This window comes from Pelobates fuscus, chromosome 9 (assembly GCF_036172605.1).
Source record: "Pelobates fuscus isolate aPelFus1 chromosome 9, aPelFus1.pri, whole genome shotgun sequence".
In the NCBI taxonomy this organism is placed as follows: Eukaryota; Metazoa; Chordata; class Amphibia; order Anura; family Pelobatidae; genus Pelobates; species Pelobates fuscus.
Window position 1 is genome coordinate 166,008,964 of NC_086325.1, and position 20,108 is coordinate 166,029,071.

At 44.9% G+C, this 20,108-nt stretch overlaps 1 protein-coding gene across 2 annotated transcripts in view; it reads right to left on the reverse strand.

The window, feature by feature from the left end:
- Positions 1 to 20,108, reverse strand: part of NSMF (NMDA receptor synaptonuclear signaling and neuronal migration factor) — a 45,110-nt gene that overhangs the window by 17,527 nt on the left and 7,475 nt on the right. The window contains exons 2-6 of one of the 2 annotated variants that reach the window (XM_063433002.1): positions 14,794 to 14,855; positions 4,381 to 4,848; positions 3,881 to 3,956; positions 2,063 to 2,068; positions 906 to 974 (exon numbers count right to left, since the gene is read on the reverse strand). In XM_063433002.1, the coding sequence (XP_063289072.1) occupies positions 906 to 974; positions 2,063 to 2,068; positions 3,881 to 3,956; positions 4,381 to 4,848; positions 14,794 to 14,855 (681 nt within the window). The remainder of the gene's footprint in view (positions 1 to 905; positions 975 to 2,062; positions 2,069 to 3,880; positions 3,957 to 4,380; positions 4,849 to 14,793; positions 14,856 to 20,108) is intronic. The other variant, XM_063433001.1, reaches the window with a different exon arrangement.

The window sequence follows — 20,108 nt, forward strand, 5'->3', positions numbered from 1 at the left end:
CTTAAAGGGTCACTCTATGCACCATAACAGCTTCCTCATACTTAAGTGTTTATCGTACAAATACGCTTTCCCTACAGTCCTTCTTTATAAAATGTTTAATTCCAGAGATAAATTAAGTTTTCTCTGTGTATTGGGCCTACTCATTTCACCGCAATGTGATGACACCTCTGTCATTACGAACTTCCAGCGGTAAGCTCCGTGTTTGAGAAGTAATCCAGCTTAGCATAAATGGACGCTGAACTCGGCTCCCTCTAGAGTATTTGCCTAGTTCCTTTTGTTGGGGTGCCTAACTCAGTCGCTATTTTAACATAAGCCCCATTATTTTTTAAGGGGTCCTAGCGGTGGGCAGGACTTGTGACAGATTACAAGCATCAGATGTATCGCTAACATTACAGGGAGTTACAGAAACGCTCTGCATTTCGCTTTTTATGTTCAAAGGAAATAAAAGATCCTTTCCGCTCCAGCAAATCTTTTGAAAACTCTGCAAGTAGTGACTACAGGATTAATTTAACGTTCCTTCAGCTAAGTGAATCTGCTGGGAGAATAAAAAAACTCTTAATATAGGACTTGCGTCAACAGTGATGGGAATTTAGACAAACCTATCATTTCTATACACTGGAAGCGGAATTAACCCTTTACTTTTGTGCAAATCCACATTTATTTTCTCACCCTTCGAGTGTTAGTAACCGTCTGTGGGCCCCTGGGAGTGGGCTCTAGGTAACTACATTGTATCCCCACACAGACTCCCATAACTGTGTCTTGTACACAGCTTGTATACTGTTGGGGACTTTTGTGCCTGAATAATAAGTTTTAACAAAAGAAGGCTACAGCTGGCATTAGAATATCGCTGGAGAAGCAACTAAGACAAGCCCTGTCTAGAGGGACCCATGCACGCTGAACCCTACCTCTGTATTACAGCAGCTGAGTCATTTTCTCTCTTCCTCCTCTTCCTCTCGGCATAGCCTCGGAAAGCCCTGAGAAACCGTTCTTATGTCATTAAACCAACCCAACACAGAGGTGACGCCAAAACACAGCACAGCTCGGCCCATGAGACACCATGAGGACAGACAGGACAAGGGGGATCTAAGCTCACGGAGCACACACAGAGATAGCGGTGAGAGTGATACCATATCGGGGACACAGCCAGACCACAATTCAGAGGGGCTTGTGGAATCCCCGTCTCTCTATACCCACAGATTTGTAATATTCTCATAGAGGAATCCGATTTTATATTAAATAAAAATAAACAAAATACACAGTGCAGGGTCTCGGTGTCCTACCAAAAGCGCAGGTCTATGGATCTACTAGACTAATTCAGGTTTATGGGATGTCCTAGATAAAATCAAATTTGTTCAATCTTCTAGATTTACTCGGGTTTACTGGATTTCCTGCACTATATACAGGTAGATCGATCTCTCTGACAAGTCCACTTGTGTTACTGAGATACATTTTGAGAATATGGAATACGGTTTATGAAGTTACAGCAATAAAACTCTCCATCTGTCGCACCAATAGCCACCCACTTGCCAAATTCCAAATAAACCCTGGATTTAGTAGGAGTGTTTTATCAATAATCTGTTCTTTAACAGCGTGAATCTCACAAACCAATCTGTCTACTTCTGCAGCTCAAGTGACGGAATTGTCGGGTTTATAGGACGATTGCATCCATCATGCATTAGGACAACTAGTAGTCATTGAAATTTACACGAGATAAATTTATACTGAATGTAATCCATGCTGAAACAAGGAATACTGTCTCCGGGATGTACAATAAAAGGCTGAAAGTGGGCGATATTCAAGTATCGGTCTTTGGAAACGTATCTAATTGATCCGTCGCTTGTGCATGCATTCTAAATGGTACGGTCACCACGGTTTGCCGTTTGCTCTTCGGACATACTGTTCTACATACAACCCCTTCTCCTCCGTGTAGAATTAATAAACTGAATGAAGAGGCTGAAAAGTGTAAAAACACACAGAACGCCATGCAATTTCATGAGTCCATGCCACAAAGGGTTAATGAAGATGTTCAGAAGCACAAAGGGTTAAATGAAGAAGTACTTACGAGATACTGAGAACAGGGAAATGATTGAGAAGAGAGAGAGAGAAACATTGTGTTTAATTACCAAATTTACACTTTTGATAGCGGTTTATAGAGGAGAATTACTCCACTCAATAAAAAATGGAAAAACACCTATAATGTGATGTGATGCTTCATTTTCTTCTAAGTGTATATTAAAGTTTTAGCAAGGGACATCATAATACAGTTCAGGGCACAAAATGCAAATGACGATGAGATCTATAAAAGGGATTCTATAGTGCCAGGAAAACAAACCCGTTTTCCTGGCATTATTGGCTCCTGCAGTACCCCGTCCCTCGCTCCTCGTCCCGCGGTGCTGGAGGGGTTAAAACCCCTTTAGTGACTTACCTGTATCCAGCACCGATGTCCCTCGGCGCTGGGCCAGGCTCTGCCCATGCTCCTTCCCCGCCGACATCGGCCGGCGGGGCAGACCTAATGCGCATATGCGGCAATGGCCGCTCACGCATTAGACATCCCCATAGGAAAGCTTTATTCAATGTTTTCCTATGGGGATTCCGGCGACACTGGAGGTCCTCATGCAGAGTGTGAGAACGTCCAGCGTTGTTTAAAACACTTTTCGTGTTCTAAGAACACAGAGGTCCCTCTAGTGGCTGTCTGATAGACAGCCACTAGAGGAGGACTTAACCCTGCAAGGTAATTATTGCAGTTTATAAAAACTGCATTAATTACACTTGCAGGGTTAAGGGTGGTGTGAGTTGGCACCCAGACCACGCAGAAGTGGTCTGGGTGCCTGGAGTGTCTCTTTAAGCTGTTCTTGTACCCACAGTGTTTCTTAAAGTGTCCATCCTGATTGACTGAGTCACTTCCTGGTCTCAGCAGAATCTACAAGGCCTGGCGATTAGTAGCAAAAGCAGGGAAACTGAGTGTTTTTTTTTATTTTATTTTTTATTTATTGATTTTGCATATATTCCTAAAACATAATCCATTAAAAACAGAACTGGCCGATTCTAGCCGTGAGTTTCTCTTTAAAACCTGATATATAATACACAGGATTGAGAAAAACCTCCACTTCCTGAGACTGAACAATTGTTCTATTAAGGCTTCATTACGGGGAGCCGCATTGTGGCTCAAACGCCAGAAGCTATTCTGCTTCTCTTGGAAACGTTGCGTGCCAGCTAAATATGAATTCTGGCCAAATAAAATAAGAGGGAGCCCAATTTACCCGCTCTTCCTCTGAGATTTGTGTCAGAGGAATGCAATGTGCACAACGCAAACAATTGTGCTTTTATAGGCTTTAAATTCGCTATTTAATATGACTGCAATCCTTCGTGAAGTGCGAGGCCAAGTAAAGCCAAGCGCAGATTTTGGTTCTGGGGAATGTTCTTATTCTGTCACAATCAATATTTCGCTGCTTGAATAAAACGTCTTTGTCAGCGCGGAGGGTCAGACGCAGGTAAACCGCAAATCCCAGCTCTGACTGGCTGTGACCGGGGGTAAAATTTCCACCTCCACCTCCAGTAAGTCAGAAATTGATTTAGTCATCTGATTTATTTATATTCATTGCTGCTCTCAAGCTAGACCGCTAACAATTAAAAGGTTAAAACATTAGTTTGAACGTATATAATAATACATAGCATTCTATAATCTGTTTACAACATGCGGTGAGACTGAGCAGTGGTTGTAGTACGTTGACCTGAATTACTTAACGCTGTACTCACACCATTTTTTTATTCTAATACAGTGATACTTTAATGGACCACAACACATAGGATAAATATATATTAATATGTCGGTGCTTTGTGTTCTAATTAATACGTTACGGCATAGAGGGATTTCACTTACGCTTGCATAGTTGTCGTCGCAGTTTGAAAGGTGAAAAGATTTTCTTTAGGAAACCAAGTACGGATGGGAACGTCATCTGCAACGAGAGAGTGCTTTAAATGAACCGCGTTACAATCCACGCCACATCGGTTAAACCTCCGCAAGCCAGTATCTCTAACCGGTCCTCTCTCTTTCTATTTCCTTAGAATACTTCCTTTACTTGTCTCATTGTTTGTTTAAAGATACATTTAAAGAATTATTATAATAAACACTCGATGCTATTTAATAGTCTGCTTCAGAATTCAGAGAGAAGAGACGTAACGTACAGTAGCTCTGCCGTAACAATTGGGGGGGGGGGGGGGGGATAGAATGACATATTGCTAGATTTTCCGTAAGGATAAAATGTTATGTTTAATCAAAAACGTGACTGATGCGTTTTGATGCATCCCATGGTACATTTCTATTTAGAGAACGTCGTTTTGGGCTGCTCTGTAATTTCTCCAAAAGACACGTCTGCTTACCAGACACCCTGTCGATGCTGTACATGCGTTCCAGCTTCTTCCTGCGCCATCCAGACTCGTTGGCTTGGTGTTGCTCGAGATCAAAGGAGTGTTGCGTTGGCACGGTCAGTCTGGCGCAGTTCGGGCACTCCTTCGAGTTCTGCCGGCTGCCCGACCAGCTTTTTGATGGCCTGGTGATGTTATGTGCGCTGCCTGAGTTCTGCAAGGGCTGATGGTGATGGGAGTGATGATGATGACGATTATCCTTCATCACCACCAGCTCCATGCTGCCGCTCTCTTGGTCGGAAAGCATGGTGGTCTCGCCGGAGATGGTGTAGACGCGAGGTTTGGTCCCGTCACTGGGCAGTGTCTCTCTGTGCTCCTCCGAGAAGCTCCTTTCAAGCTTGTTGTCTGAAATGGCGGAAAGACGACGCTTATTCTGAGATGCTTGTAGCATTTCCGGAGAGTCCTCTTGGACAAGGAGGTGATCTGTGGAGGAGTAAACCATGATCATTAGTAAATCTGTCTATCACATGTCTCGACCCACTCACTCAACCACACTTTATTAAAGGTATTACCCCGTGTTAAGGAATAGAAGTTCCAGTACTCTCCTATACTGGGGGAATAAATGTTCCGGTACTCTCCTATACTGGGGGAATAAAGGTTCCGGTACTCTCCTATACTGGGGGGGGGGAATAAAGGTTCCGATCCTCTCCTATACTGGGGGAATAAAGGTTCTGGTACTCTCCTATACTGGGGGAATAAAGGTTCCGGTACTCTCCTATACTGGGGGAATAAAGGTTCTGGTCCTCTCCTATACTGGGGGAATAAAGGTTCAGGTCCTCTCCTATACTGGGGGAATAAAGGTGCCGGTCCTCTCCTATACTGGGGGAATAAAGGTGCCGGTCCTCTCCTATACCGGGGGAATAAAGGTGCCGGTCCTCTCCTATACCGGGGGGGGGGGGGGAATAAAGGTGCCGGTCCTCTCCTATACTCGGGGGGGGGGGGGGAATAAAGGTTCCGATCCTCTCCTATACTGGGGGAATAAAGGTTCTGGTCCTCTCCTATACTGGGGGAATAAAGGTTCAGGTCCTCTCCTATACTGGGGGGAATAAAGGTTCAGGTCCTCTCCTATACTGGGGGAATAAAGGTGCCGGTCCTCTCCTATACTGGGGGAATAAAGGTGCCGGTCCTCATCTATACTGGGGGAATAAAGGTGCCGGTCCTCTCCTATACTGGGGGAATAAAGGTGCCGGTCCTCTCCTATACTGGGGGAATAAAGGTGCCGGTCCTCTCCTATACTGGGGGAATAAAGGTGCCGGTCCTCTCCTATACTGGGGGAATAAAGGTGCCGGTCCTCTCCTATACTGGGGGAATAAAGGTGCCGGTCCTCTCCTATACTGGGGGAATAAAGGTTCCGGTCCTCTCCTATACTGGGGGAATAAATGTTCCGGTACTCTCCTATACTGGGGGAATAAAGGTTCCGGTACTCTCCTATACTGGGGGGGGGGGGGAATAAAGGTTCCGATCCTCTCCTATACTGGGGGAATAAAGGTTCTGGTCCTCTCCTATACTGGGGGAATAAAGGTTCAGGTCCTCTCCTATACTGGGGGAATAAAGGTTCCGCTCCTCTCCAATAGTGGGGGAATAAAGGTTCTGGTACTCTCCTATACTGGGGGAATAAAGGTTCTGGTCCTCTCCTATACTGGGGGAATAAAGGTTCAGGTCCTCTCCTATACTGGGGGAATAAAGGTGCCGGTCCTCTCCTATACTGGGGGAATAAAGGTGCCGGTCCTCTCCTATACCGGGGGGGGGGGGGGGGAATAAAGGTGCCGGTCCTCTCCTATACCGGGGGGGGGGGGGGGAATAAAGGTGCCGGTCCTCTCCTATACTGGGGGGGGGGGGGGGAATAAAGGTTCCGATCCTCTCCTATACTGGGGGAATAAAGGTTCTGGTCCTCTCCTATACTGGGGGAATAAAGGTTCAGGTCCTCTCCTATACTGGGGGGAATAAAGGTTCAGGTCCTCTCCTATACTGGGGGGAATAAAGGTTCTGGTCCTCTCCTATACTGGGGGAATAAAGGTTCAGGTCCTCTCCTATACTGGGGGGAATAAAGGTTCTGGTCCTCTCCTATACTGGGGGAATAAAGGTTCAGGTCCTCTCCTATACTGGGGGAATAAAGGTGCCGGTCCTCTCCTATACTGGGGGAATAAAGGTGCCGGTCCTCTCCTATACCGGGGGAATAAAGGTGCCGGTCCTCTCCTATACCGGGGGGGGGGGGGGGGAATAAAGGTGCCGGTCCTCTCCTATACTGGGGGGGGGGGGGGGAATAAAGGTTCCGATCCTCTCCTATACTGGGGGAATAAAGGTTCTGGTCCTCTCCTATACTGGGGGAATAAAGGTTCAGGTCCTCTCCTATACTGGGGGGAATAAAGGTTCAGGTCCTCTCCTATACTGGGGGAATAAAGGTGCCGGTCCTCTCCTATACTGGGGGAATAAAGGTGCCGGTCCTCATCTATACTGGGGGAATAGAGATTCGGGTACTCTCCTATACTGGGAGAATAAAGGTTCCCGTACTCTCCTATACTGGGGGAATAAAGGTTCTGGTCCTCTCCTATACTGGGGGAATAAAGGTTCAGGTCCTCTCCTATACTGGGGGAATAAAGGTGCCGGTCCTCTCCTATACTGGGGGAATAAAGGTGCCGGTCCTCTCCTATACCGGGGGGGGGGGGGGGGAATAAAGGTGCCGGTCCTCTCCTATACCGGGGGGGGGGGGGGGGAATAAAGGTGCCGGTCCTCTCCTATACTGGGGGGGGGGGGGGGAATAAAGGTTCCGATCCTCTCCTATACTGGGGGAATAAAGGTTCTGGTCCTCTCCTATACTGGGGGAATAAAGGTTCAGGTCCTCTCCTATACTGGGGGGAATAAAGGTTCAGGTCCTCTCCTATACTGGGGGGAATAAAGGTGCCGGTCCTCTCCTATACTGGGGGAATAAAGGTGCCGGTCCTCTCCTATACTGGGGGAATAAAGGTGCCGGTCCTCATCTATACTGGGGGAATAGAGATTCGGGTACTCTCCTATACTGGGAGAATAAAGGTTCCCGTACTCTCCTATACTGGGGGAATAAAGGTTCTGGTCCTCTCCTATACTGGGGGAATAAAGGTTCAGGTCCTCTCCTATACTGGGGGAATAAAGGTTCTGGTCCTCTCCTATACTGGGGGAATAAAGGTGCCGGTCCTCTCCTATACTGGGGGAATAAAGGTGCCGGTCCTCTCCTATACCGGGGGGGGGGGGGGGGAATAAAGGTGCCGGTCCTCTCCTATACCGGGGGGGGGGGGGGGGAATAAAGGTGCCGGTCCTCTCCTATACTGGGGGGGGGGGGGGGAATAAAGGTTCCGATCCTCTCCTATACTGGGGGAATAAAGGTTCTGGTCCTCTCCTATACTGGGGGAATAAAGGTTCAGGTCCTCTCCTATACTGGGGGAATAAAGGTGCCGGTCCTCTCCTATACTGGGGGAATAAAGGTGCCGGTCCTCTCCTATACTGGGGGAATAAAGGTGCCGGTCCTCATCTATACTGGGGGAATAGAGATTCGAGTACTCTCCTATACTGGGGGAATAGAGATTCGGGTACTCTCCTATACTGAGGGAATAGAGATTCGGGTACTCTCCTATACTGGGGGAATAGAGATTCGGGTACTCTCCTATACTGGGGGAATAGAGATTCGGGTACTCTCCTATACTGGGGGAATAGAGATTCGGGTACTCTCCTATACTGGGGGAATAGAGATTCGGGTACTCTCCTATACTGGGGGAATAGAGATTCGGGTACTCTCCTATACTGGGGGAATAGAGATTCGGGTACTCTCCTATACTGAGGGAATAGAGATTCGGGTACTCTCCTATACTGGGGGAATAGAGATTCGGGTACTCTCCTATACTGGGGGAATAGAGATTCGAGTACTCTCCTATACTGGGGGAATAGAGATTCGAGTACTCTCCTATACTGGGGGAATAGAGATTCGGGTACTCTCCTATACTGAGGGAATAGAGATTCGGGTACTCTCCTATACTGGGGGAATAGAGATTCGGGTACTCTCCTATACTGGGGGAATAGAGATTCGGGTACTCTCCTATACTGAGGGAATAGAGATTCGGGTACTCTCCTATACTGGGGGAATAGAGATTCGGGTACTCTCCTATACTGGGGGAATAGAGATTCGGGTACTCTCCTATACTGGGGGAATAGAGATTCGGGTACTCTCCTATACTGGGGGAATAGAGATTCGGGTACTCTCCTATACTGGGGGAATAGAGATTCGGGTACTCTCCTATACTGGGGGAATAGAGATTCGAGTACTCTCCTATACTGGGGGAATAGAGATTCGAGTACTCTCCTATACTGGGGGAATAGAGATTCGGGTACTCTCCTATACTGGGGGAATAGAGATTCGGGTACTCTCCTATACTGGGGGAATAGAGATTCGGGTACTCTCCTATACTGGGGGAATAGAGATTCGGGTACTCTCCTATACTGGGATTATAACATTTCTATAACAAGTTTTTATAAAGGTGCCACTAACATTCAGTAAATGTTAATATACTCATATTAAAAGTCTTCTATATCAAAAAAATGCAATATAATGTAACCGAGTGCCAGCTAAATCACTGTGTTATTAGATAGCTCTGCTATTATATTATAAAACCACTTGAGGCTGCCGTAATCTCCCTGCATCGAGATAGACGGGTCAGCAGCCGCATGTAATCCAATCCGACTCTTCAATCGCGTAAATCAGCAGGACGCTGAATGATACACGGGCTGCACAGAGCTATTTAAACCCATAAGCCGGGGCTCACAGTTAATTAAAACCCGCCTACAAATAATTAAAACCGACTTCAAGCACAATCCCAGCCCAAAGCGATTGCTTCTCCCCCTGCGATGACCCGCTTCGCTGAGCCTTGCGCAACACTTGCATAATGGCTGGTTAGAAAAAAATAACATGTTTATTCTGTTTGCCATTCTCTGGATCATAGCAGCCACATCCACGATTAAAATACGTGGCTCCTCAGTTTATTCAATCAGGGGCCACTAATTGGCACCTGGCGTTTGTTAATATTAATTTTTGTATTTTATCTTGAAAATAATATTTTTAAGTGACTGACAAGGTGTCCTGCCATAGAAACTTAATCCCTCTGGGATCCCAGAGGAGGTATATGACATAAGTGGATTGGCAAGTGAGTGCTAGCCTAAATTGGCACCCTTGAGCCTGTTATACAGAGCCTGTGAGTGGTAGTCCTATGTCTATTCACATTGTATTTGTGTATACTGCTCACACTATGTTGTGTTTTATGTTTACATATTATGAATACCATCCATTTTTTCATCGCTACATGCTGGTATTACTTATATTTTCACTGGGATTCACTGATATATTCTATTCTTGGTATTTTATATTTTAAGTGTTTGGGAAGCACTGCTATATCAGTCACACTGCCTGTTGATTCATTTGACCACGTGCTTTTACTTGTTTTATCCAATTGTGAAGCGCCTACACACTATTATTTTATATTTTAATTAGTTAATTAACCCCTTAGTCCCTTGATTTGCTTTGCACAGACTGTTACTGCCTGTGTACGGAATGAGAAGACGTCGGCAAGATCTCTTATATACACACCTTCCCGCACTCGTCACCTCCGTAAATGCTTCAGTAGGATCTACTACGGTGAGAGAACAAAGGGACTGTCACTACTATAAAAATCCTCTAATTAAACACAATAAACGAACACTCGAGTTAGGAATACAAACATGTATTCCGTAATTCCTAGAGTGTTGTAGTTCCTATTTATGTTCAACCTGCTCTCCAACTGCAATAAAAAAAAAATCCGGAAAAAACACGTTACTTTCCTTTGTTCCCAATTCTGAGACTCGGTGCTTTGGCTTGCTCCTCCTCTTGCGACGTCATCCAGCAGGCATCGCTTCATTGCCTATTTGTCCAATCCAATGCTGATCATAGAGAAGCATTGGTGACGAGAAGCGCATGAGCGGCAACCACGGGACTCGTCCAATCAAATGTTTCTCATATGAACAGCGTTTGATGACGTTCAACATCTCCATTAACACTAAACGTCACATGACCCGTCCCACTCGGTCATTGCAGCAGTCTTTGTTAGAGAGGTATGTTTAATCACGCAATGGAAGCTTTGCCATTTGTACAAAGGCGCCATGTTTAACATTGCAGTGTTAAAATGGCAGGGGCACGGCACTAAGACCTCAAATTACGTAATCTGGGTCCCTTTAACACAGTGGAATACAATTACTCCTCTGATATACTAGCCTCTCCTGTTCTATTTACTATGACTTGCTGGTCAGTGATTTAGAATGCTGCGTACAATATAGGCGTCCTGTGGTTTAGCTGATCGCCATCGCAGGTCGGACTGTCCTGGAACACCGCTTATACTATTATAGAAAGCATTTATTGGTTGCTTTGGGACCTGCACCAGAATACACAAGTTTTGAGTCATTTTGCAATATTCTGTGTTTAGAAGAACAGACGACTGATTCATTTTCAATGTCAGGAAGGATGGATTAATTATAGACAAGGCTACATTGCTTGTACACACAATAAATGGCTTGTGAACAAAAAAAACAACAAAATTGAGGACGAAGCTCTCTCCTAGACGCTGCACTTTCAAATCTCTGCAGTGATAAAAAGCTGTACAGATCTAACGGTGCGCGTTTCTCTGTAGCAAAGTTCAACCAAGTCAGTACTTAATTTTAATTACATTTCAGCCGTGGGGCTATCAGTCTTGTACAACCTCCCGCGCCGTAATGCAAGACTAAGCGTTCTGTTTTCCTACAGAATTGCGAGAATTTGCATTTGGGGAGAATAAAAAGTTCCTTTTGTATGCAGGATTTTCTTTTTGTTATTGTTGAGGCCCAAAAGCAAAGGAAGATTTTTGTCTCCTAATTACTTGTTTCAATCAGTGAGGCAGACAGATTCCCGGGCCGGGCCCTCGCTGGGCTGCTAGATAGCAGATCAATGTAATTAGTTTCAATAAATGTTTAGTTACACAGATGCTGCGAAGCGTCATTGCAAGCCCCTGTGCCGCGCAGGCAAACACTGCACCAGATGATGACTTTTTGGAAAAGAAGTCACCAGCATCTGTTTGTTCATTTTATGGATGTTAAACTCATTGTAGGCGGCCGAGAATATCTGCTTTGTACTTTTAACCTTGGCTCTTACAGAACCAAGCTGCGTCTGTTTTTTTAACACAACATGGTGGTAAATGCAATTTGGAAAAAAGTCTGTAGAGGACACTGAACTGAAGCTCCTATAGTCTCACGCATTGATGGCACTGCAGGTTAATGTGAACTGCATGTCCCATAATGCTCCAACAGGCATATGGGGCAGCCATCTTGTTCCTCGGCCACTTTGCAAAGTTTGTTAATCAATTCCATGCAGAAATGTGCTCACAAGAGATGTTAAATAATACCCTGTGAACTTGTTAGAGGGTATCATGATACCCGCCCCGCTGCGAGTACCTGAGGACATTCTTCCCCTTAACCCCTTAAGGACCAAACTTCTGGAATAAAAGGGAATTAAAAGGGGTTAAGTACTGCTTGAAGGAGCTCCGGGCCAGACAACGGGAAAAACCCTCTGAAAACCCTTAAACTTGGTCCAAACCCGACCCGAATAGCCTCAGCTACTCATCTTAACGGGATGGGGCGCAAAACGAAGAAATTGAAGCCTGAAAAAACCAACCCGGGCACGCATATCGGAGAGCTGTGGCGGAGGGCCCAAGAAGCCTCTACCGCTAACATGGCGTCCCTCCATGGGGGTTGCTCGGACTTCTATAGCGAATCGTCTGACGACGCGGAAGGGGAGCTCACACAGGCAGCCCTCAAATCGCCACCGACCCGACAACAACCTCCAACACCTGCCGCAGCCGTTACGCCAGTGAGCATGGAGGCCATCCGAGCCTTAATGGCAGACCACCACAAAAAAATAGCGGAGGAGGTGGCCTCGATCCGGGACACCCTGACAGGCCTCAATGGACGACTAGGGGCGGTGGAGCGCACCACACAGACCCAAGAAACGCAACTCCAGGAACTGCGGCAGGAGGTCAGAGAGCTGAGGAACCTTTCTAGGCAACATGAGCTGCGGTATGCGGAGATGGAAGATAAGCGTCGGCTGAAACATCTCAAGATCAGAGGTGTAGCGGACACTATAACAGACTCCGAACTCCCCCATTTTGTGCGACGGCTCCTCACGGTGATGCTCACTCCAAAACATGCCAAAGCGGTGATGCTGGATGACATGTTCCGCATCCCAAAACCAGCTAAGGCTCCAGAATTGGCCACCCGGGATGTCATCCTACAGTTTCAGGCCCGGAGGGATAGAACCGCAGTCCTGTCAGCGGCCAGGGCCCAGCCGACCTACCCCTTTGAGGGCATGACTTTAATGTTTTATGCAGACCTGTCGGGGGCAACGTTGGCCTGGAGGAGATCCCTGCAACAGCTCACGGCACTCCTACGGGAGCAACATATTACATACCGCTGGGGCCCTGCTCACACCTTGCTGATAACGAAAGGCGACGACACGCACAAACTGCACTGCATACAGGAGGCGCCGACGATCCTGGGGCTGCTCGGCCTTCCTCAGACCATACTACCCCAGCCCGCACCCAAGGGGAGACGCCCGAACCCTCCAAGCTGGGAAACTGCCAGCAGTGTTGAATTTGTACCCAGAGGACAAGCCGGTACATCCACCGTTTCTGCCACAACCTGAAGGCCTACACGAATCTCTGGGACTTTGCCCCACCATGAGGGACTTTAATTATGGAGACTGTCGTACATTATTTTATTATACAGCCGACGACTAACTCACTCGCGCCAGGGCACAAACGGCGACACCCCGCCGAACTGTTAGGCTACACCAGGCCCGAACTCTCACTGTTAAAGTCTATGAGTTTCCAGAGCCAGCAGCTCTAACATTGTTCCAGGAACATTAGACCAAGCAGCCTGCATATTCTCTGGACTCTTGTTTATGTTTCTGTTAACCTGTTAATGTCATGTTCACTATGTGGAAAATATGTGAGGTACGGACCGCCAGGGCTTGCACCGCTCTCAAAACCACCGGCAAATGCTGGCGGGACCAGATTTATTTCTTACTGCCGTTAACCGCACAGGCTACTATCTGCTTACATTTACTTTTACTTTATTTTATTTTCTCTAGTCCATAGCGGGTGACCATCATGCGTTACCTTAACCTCAGGCAAATCAACACTGCCACATGTATAACTCATACCCGACATAGATTACCTAATGTCTACGAAACTGCAATATTTGGCATATCAAAGAGAGAATAGACGTAGTATACACCAGACCCCAGGGGTAACTCACCCATTGTCTGCTTAGCTTGACATAGAATCCTACTTTACTGCATAGACCACACCGCGAGGGCTACTCCGTCAGATGTTTAATTTTTCGATAGTTTATGATGTTACTAGCACCCCGGAGAGCTCTACACACGAGCACATTACCCGCATGAGCACACTCCCGCAGGTCAGTGTGCCCGTACAAGGGACACATTCACACACGTTCCCTCCTAGCCTTTAGACACGCCGATCTCCAGGAACCTGCGGGTGCTTTCCACACGCGCCATCTCACTGCGCTGTTGGGCAGGGATACCGGGCTACTAGGGCAGAGCAGGTACACTGTCCTTCCATGCACGTTACAACGCAAAGAATGGTAAAATCTAATATTTTTATTCATTTCACACACCAGTCGGTTTCTTAGCACTGTCCTGTTATGTGTATCTTAAGGAAATCAAGATATTTAACCTTGCCACTGTTTGGATGTTACTGCAACCTATATGTCCAGCTAGCGTCCACCAACATATGAAACTCTTACTGCATTTACCGTTGATAAGTTTTTGTCATATACTACTTAAAAAAAAAATGTGCATTGAAATACCTGCCATGTTGTAAATGTCTACTGTAAAATGTGAACGAGAGCCGTTGTGGCTTAGTTTGCAAAGTTGTTCACCTCTTGCACGCAAAAATAAAGAATTAAAAAAAAAAGTACTGCTTGAACAGTCAGGAAGCTCAACAGTTAAATAATATTCATACAGTTACAGTACTCACAGAAACAAAATGTGATCCATGCAGACTGCACAGTGTATTTATACGTATATTGTTAAAATCATACGGCGCTAGACCTTTTAGTAAAAGGCTTAAAGAGAACGCGGCTTGAAAGGGAATATTTTTTGCTGATTGTGCAATGAATGTAAATCAATCTGGCTCTCCTCGGTTGGATTTGCGTTAAATGGTTCTGATTCTTCTGGCATTATAAAGCGATCAAACCGTTAACAAACTTGCAGCGTTAAGAAAGTTCTAGATGGATATATTACGTATTGAGGTCTGTGAGTCTTACCTGATCCGTTCTGGCTGTCAGGATGGGTCTGAGACAGGTACTCTCCAAAAGCCCTCGCTGCTCTGCACACCGCACAGCACCAGCAGACGGGAGAAACAGAAGGAGACAAGGAGTCAGAAGGCAGAATTTCCAGTAATATCCACATATTGCTAGCAGGCCCATGAGCCGTCACAGAGCACATAAACTGCAAACTGGTTAATAGACGTCAGAACCACATTTACAAAACCAAAATCGGCCAGCAACACCGCCCACTGCTAACAATCTGCACATTACATAATTAAACATTAACCCCTTAAGGACCAAACTTCTGGAATAAAAGAGAATCATGACATGTCACACATGTCATGTGTCCTTAAGGACAACACAATAACGATGTCATCTGATTTAAGTGGTTATAGTGCCTGGAGTCCCCTGGTGCTGTCCTTCCATCCATACATCAGAAGTCAGCTGACACTCACTGAGCAATCAAAGGCGCGTATTGCTGCTCCGGCTAATAATTCCTCATTAAGCCGAGCAGCACAGGCTGCTGGGGACTCTCGTTAAGCATTAAAACATTAAAAACTGTTTAACGCTAAATGGAAAGATGGCGCCAGGGGACTCAAGATACCATAACCACTTCGGTGAGAGAAAGCAGTTACAATGCATACAGTGTCCCTTTAAGTAAAATAAAAAAAATAAGTCGGAGATCAATATCCAGATTGGGTCAACGGCTTCTTCCTAACAAAGATAAAAAAACGACATCTCTGTATTTCATGATGCTTTCAGATCTCCGAGCAGTTAAAGGACTCTTCTCATACACAGTGCAATCAGTCTTGTAACTAATCAATAAGTGAGCTAATCAGCTGTGTGTTTAGCTGGTGTTACCGTCTATCTGAGGATTGCAGTAATCCGTTATAATGTACAAGATTCATTACACCCACACTCTGTGTTTCACTGATACATAGCGTTGCCAAGATCTGGTCAAATATGCCATCATCAGGCCAATGGACAGGAAGTGTGTGGGCCAGGCGTATCGAGACTGTATATATTGCGGGAGGGAAATCCGTGAAGGACTATGAGTAACTGAGAGAATGGTTCACGCTCTGTGGACATACTGAGAGGTATTGGGGAGCAGTGTGCGCATGGTATTACTGTAACAGAGTGTGCGCCGCTACTGTGTCGCATTGCAAAACCTAATAATACATTGGGTAAGTAATTTGGCTGTTTAATAAGGGTGAGAAACGCGATGGCTCTTTCTTTACATTTAAAGGCATTGATGGTAAACACAGCAAACGTGTGCTTTGTTTAGTTTTTTACATCAGGCGCTATTTGCATCCAGTGATGTCCCTAAAATTCCCTGTCGCCAACGTCCAACGGAAGGCTCGCTAAGAATCAGCGGCCCAGCACACACAAGGACAATTCTGCTCTGATTGGAACGTCGTTACTCACTTAAAAAAACATGTAAATTCCTGCAGCAGTAACTTGAAGCATGTGTTACACTCTTTAATTCGTTGATGAATGAACCCCAGGTTGTGGCAGGATTGTGTCCGGCTATAAGGGATACATCAGGAAGTGTGTGTGTGTGTGTGATGGCATTATCTCAGTCTCACTTATTCCTAAAATAAATAAATAAAATAATGGGAGCAGGAATTGGCCAATTCCTGGTATAGCCAGACGTTGCTGGAGGAGGCTCGTCTACCAGGGGAAATAACAAATCAGGAAATTCAGAGGGAAGTATTCTTTATATTAGTATAAATTCACAGTTATATAAAAACGACCTGCGGTTCTCCGTCACGTTACACGTTACGCAGCCTTTCACACGCCATCTGTTCAGGTGTGAGATTTCTTAAAATAGTAAAACGTGTCCTCATTGAGACGCATATCAGGACTATAGGACAATGTGATCCAAGGATCAGCTGCCAACAGATATTATAAATAAATCCCTGCTTCCCCCCCCACCCCCCCCCATGGTCTTTAGGTCTGGCTGAGCATTATGTGACATGTAGTTAATAAACATCTAGGCTGCCACTGGTAATCCGTCTTCTGAATGAAAGTGTAAATTCATTTCTGTTGTTATAATAATAAACTGAAATGTGTTTTCTTTTTTTAACATTGTGTACACAGTTACATAGTAATCTAGGTCCATCAAGTTCAACCTTTGTGTTTTTCGGTTCTAGTAATTCATGTGAAATAATTTTCGCGAGCCGGGAACACGTTAAACCTTTGCAATTAGTAAGGTGACCGTTACCGCAGCGTTGGGAGCGGGGTCAGTGTATTATACGGTTTGTTTTCTAAGCTCAGATTTGAGCCGGGTCCCACATGGGGTTCCTTATAACGTGTCCAGTCCCAGCGTTCCGTCACATACATCGCCTCCTTGGCTTGTCTCTACCTTGTCGCCTTTTCCCTCAACACCCGTAATCATCTTGTTTGAAGCCCACGCTCACAGATCTATAAAAATCCTTACAGAAAGGCGCCCGCCCCCACAGCCTCCCTCGAGATGCCTTTACGATCTGTCAGTTACGCGGTGCCCGAAGGAGGAAGGATATTATGTACAGATGAGGGAACCAAGCTTTTACAAAGTACACAGCTCATTGTTTGGCTGTCAGCCCCGGCACACAAGCTCCCAGCTGGCTATTTGCTGTTTACTCTGCCCTGGTAATGATTGATGAAGTCCATTTCTATAATTATAAAACAATGCTACCCTTCTAGGTCAAGGCTAGGCAACCTTCAGCACCCCAGATATTGTGGACTACATCTCCCATAATGCTTTCACAGTCATAACGCTAGCAACAAAACCCTATGTGACGGAGGAGCTATGGCCGACTCCAGATGTCAGAATTCTCTCTATCCAGTGATCAATAATCCATAGTCCTTGGACAGACAGGACTGGAAACATCACCCTGTCTATAATGTGCAAAATTACCATTTTTCAGAACAAAAGATTGAGATTTACGAATGTGAATCGGACATACATATTTAATAATAAAATAATAAAATTATTGCCCTAGATTACACCAATCCTCCAACATTATATTTAAACACAGGGGGCCCTAGAATTATTGAACCAATCTGAGAATGGTGAGATCACAGCCGAATGTTCATGTTTTCAATGTCAGAATTCCTCTTGTGATGCAATCATGAAGCACTAGATGGCGCTCTCCCCCCCACCCCAGATACACGTATTGAAAAGTAAGGCTGATTTAACCCCCAGCAGAGACACGTCCCGGAATATAGAAAATGAATGATAGAACAATATTCTGCATTATACTGACAGCTCCTTCCATCCGTACATCCGTCCTCCACTCGAGAACACAGCATTCTTGGCAACGTAATAATTATCCATTTGTTCTAATATAAAGAGGTTGGAAAAAAAACTAATCTCTGAAACTATTATATATTGTATAACATGTATAAAACCTATTACGGGGCCAATTCACTAAACAGCGATTCGCGGACCATCACAGCATCTCCATTCAGCGGAGCGCAAGTTTTTTCTCATCGGTTACATTGACCTAAATATTTTGAAGTTGTTGCCCAAATCAGCACATTTTACCCTCTGTTAACAAGAACCTGCAGCAAGGCTGACACTAGGAACCCAACCAGGCCAGATGTGGCCCTCGAGGATTTCTTAAAAGGGATGGGCTAGAAAACTGGGAAGTAGTTTTTTTATTTTATTTAAATTTTGAACCGATGAATATTTTTTTACCCTCTGATCATCTAATTAGCGCGTCAATCTAATGCAAAACATTCCATAAATAAACGGCTCTCCTCCGTAGCTTTAACCCCTTCGTTGCCAATAAGGACAGATCATAACAAAGAGTTCTTAGAGATTCTATTTCAAAACAGAACCCAGTCTTTTAATAGATGCACGGTTCTGCTGAGATTCCAAAACGAAGGAATCACGACATTCCACGCCGGCGTAATGTCATCACGGAACGGATTATGACGACCTCAAAGTGCAGCATGTGGGTTAAGGGACGTCTGTCCATCTTGCTGAGTATAATGGGAGTTAAAGTCCACGTTTAGCACTCCGTAGTAATTCCAAAATCTATTAATTTCATCGTTCATCCCCCTGGCATTCAAAGAGTTACCGCTGAAAGGATTTCCTTTCTCTTCTCATTGTCCGAGTAAAACATAATTAAAATCTGATAAATCAATCATGGCTTAGTGGAGTTTACCGCAAAGCGAGTTTATTTACTGTACGTCCAATAAAGAAATCTTTCGATCCCGGCACTCAACAATGGGTGATGAGAAACAATTTGGTGCTGGTCTATTAAATGCTCGCAACTGCCTGCCATTTAATCCTGGACGCCATTTGATCGGAACGCAGGGGTTTAATAGACTAGTACCAGAAATGTCTACACTATATTTATCAACACAGGACCGCAATGAGTTAATGGCAAAGTGTGTTTCTGGAATTGAACATCTTTTTCTGTGGAAGTGTGGAATTTCCCTATTTAATAACAGAGTTGAGATTTTATAAAGTGGGCACAGAGAGTGGTCAAGGCAGGTGGCATTAATTCAGTTATTTTAACATTGGTCAAAAGGGGCGGTATGGGGAGACAGTAACGGGCACCTGTATTGTCCCCAATAAGTCATCACATAGAACTTTAAGATACTTCAGGGTTTATTCACTAAACACCAAATTGTAGTAAATTAAAAGCTAAATTACAAAAATCAGGCTAACATTGGGGAATTTTTAAAAATCTGCACTTTTGGCCGGACCCATCATGAAAATTCACTGCTCATAATATATGAGGGTCATTCTTAACAAGTGAACCCCAACATGTGTTAAAATATTATCCCTTTAACAATCCTTGGTCCAGACACTATGAAGTAACTTGCCCATCTTGCTATTTGAAATTTCGGCACATGTGTGCTCCAATGATGCATTAGAAAAGTCCAAAGAGACAAGTGCATTATGGGAGCAAATGGCTAAGTGCATAGTTAAAACTTGTTTTTAATAAATCTGATGGGTACAATATTCTGCACCCAGGTTTGTGTGACTCCCAGAATCTACCTGAGAATCTGCACATTTATCCAGAAGTTCTGGAAATTTTCCCAGAACTTTTTACCCCAAGATCGACCCTTAGACATAACAAACATCTGATCTCATTGTACAGGAAATAAATTATTAATATCTCAACCATAATAGTTCAAAACCTAAGCCAAGGTGGACACTGACAGAAAATTATAAATATTCCTAAAATGTACAACTTATGGATATTGTATCATCTTCACTAAACAGTTTGCTGTAGAAACCATCTTCTCTTTAAACTGTTGTTCCACACCCTCAGTGCAAATTACATTTTTTTAAAGGGACACTATAGCCATCA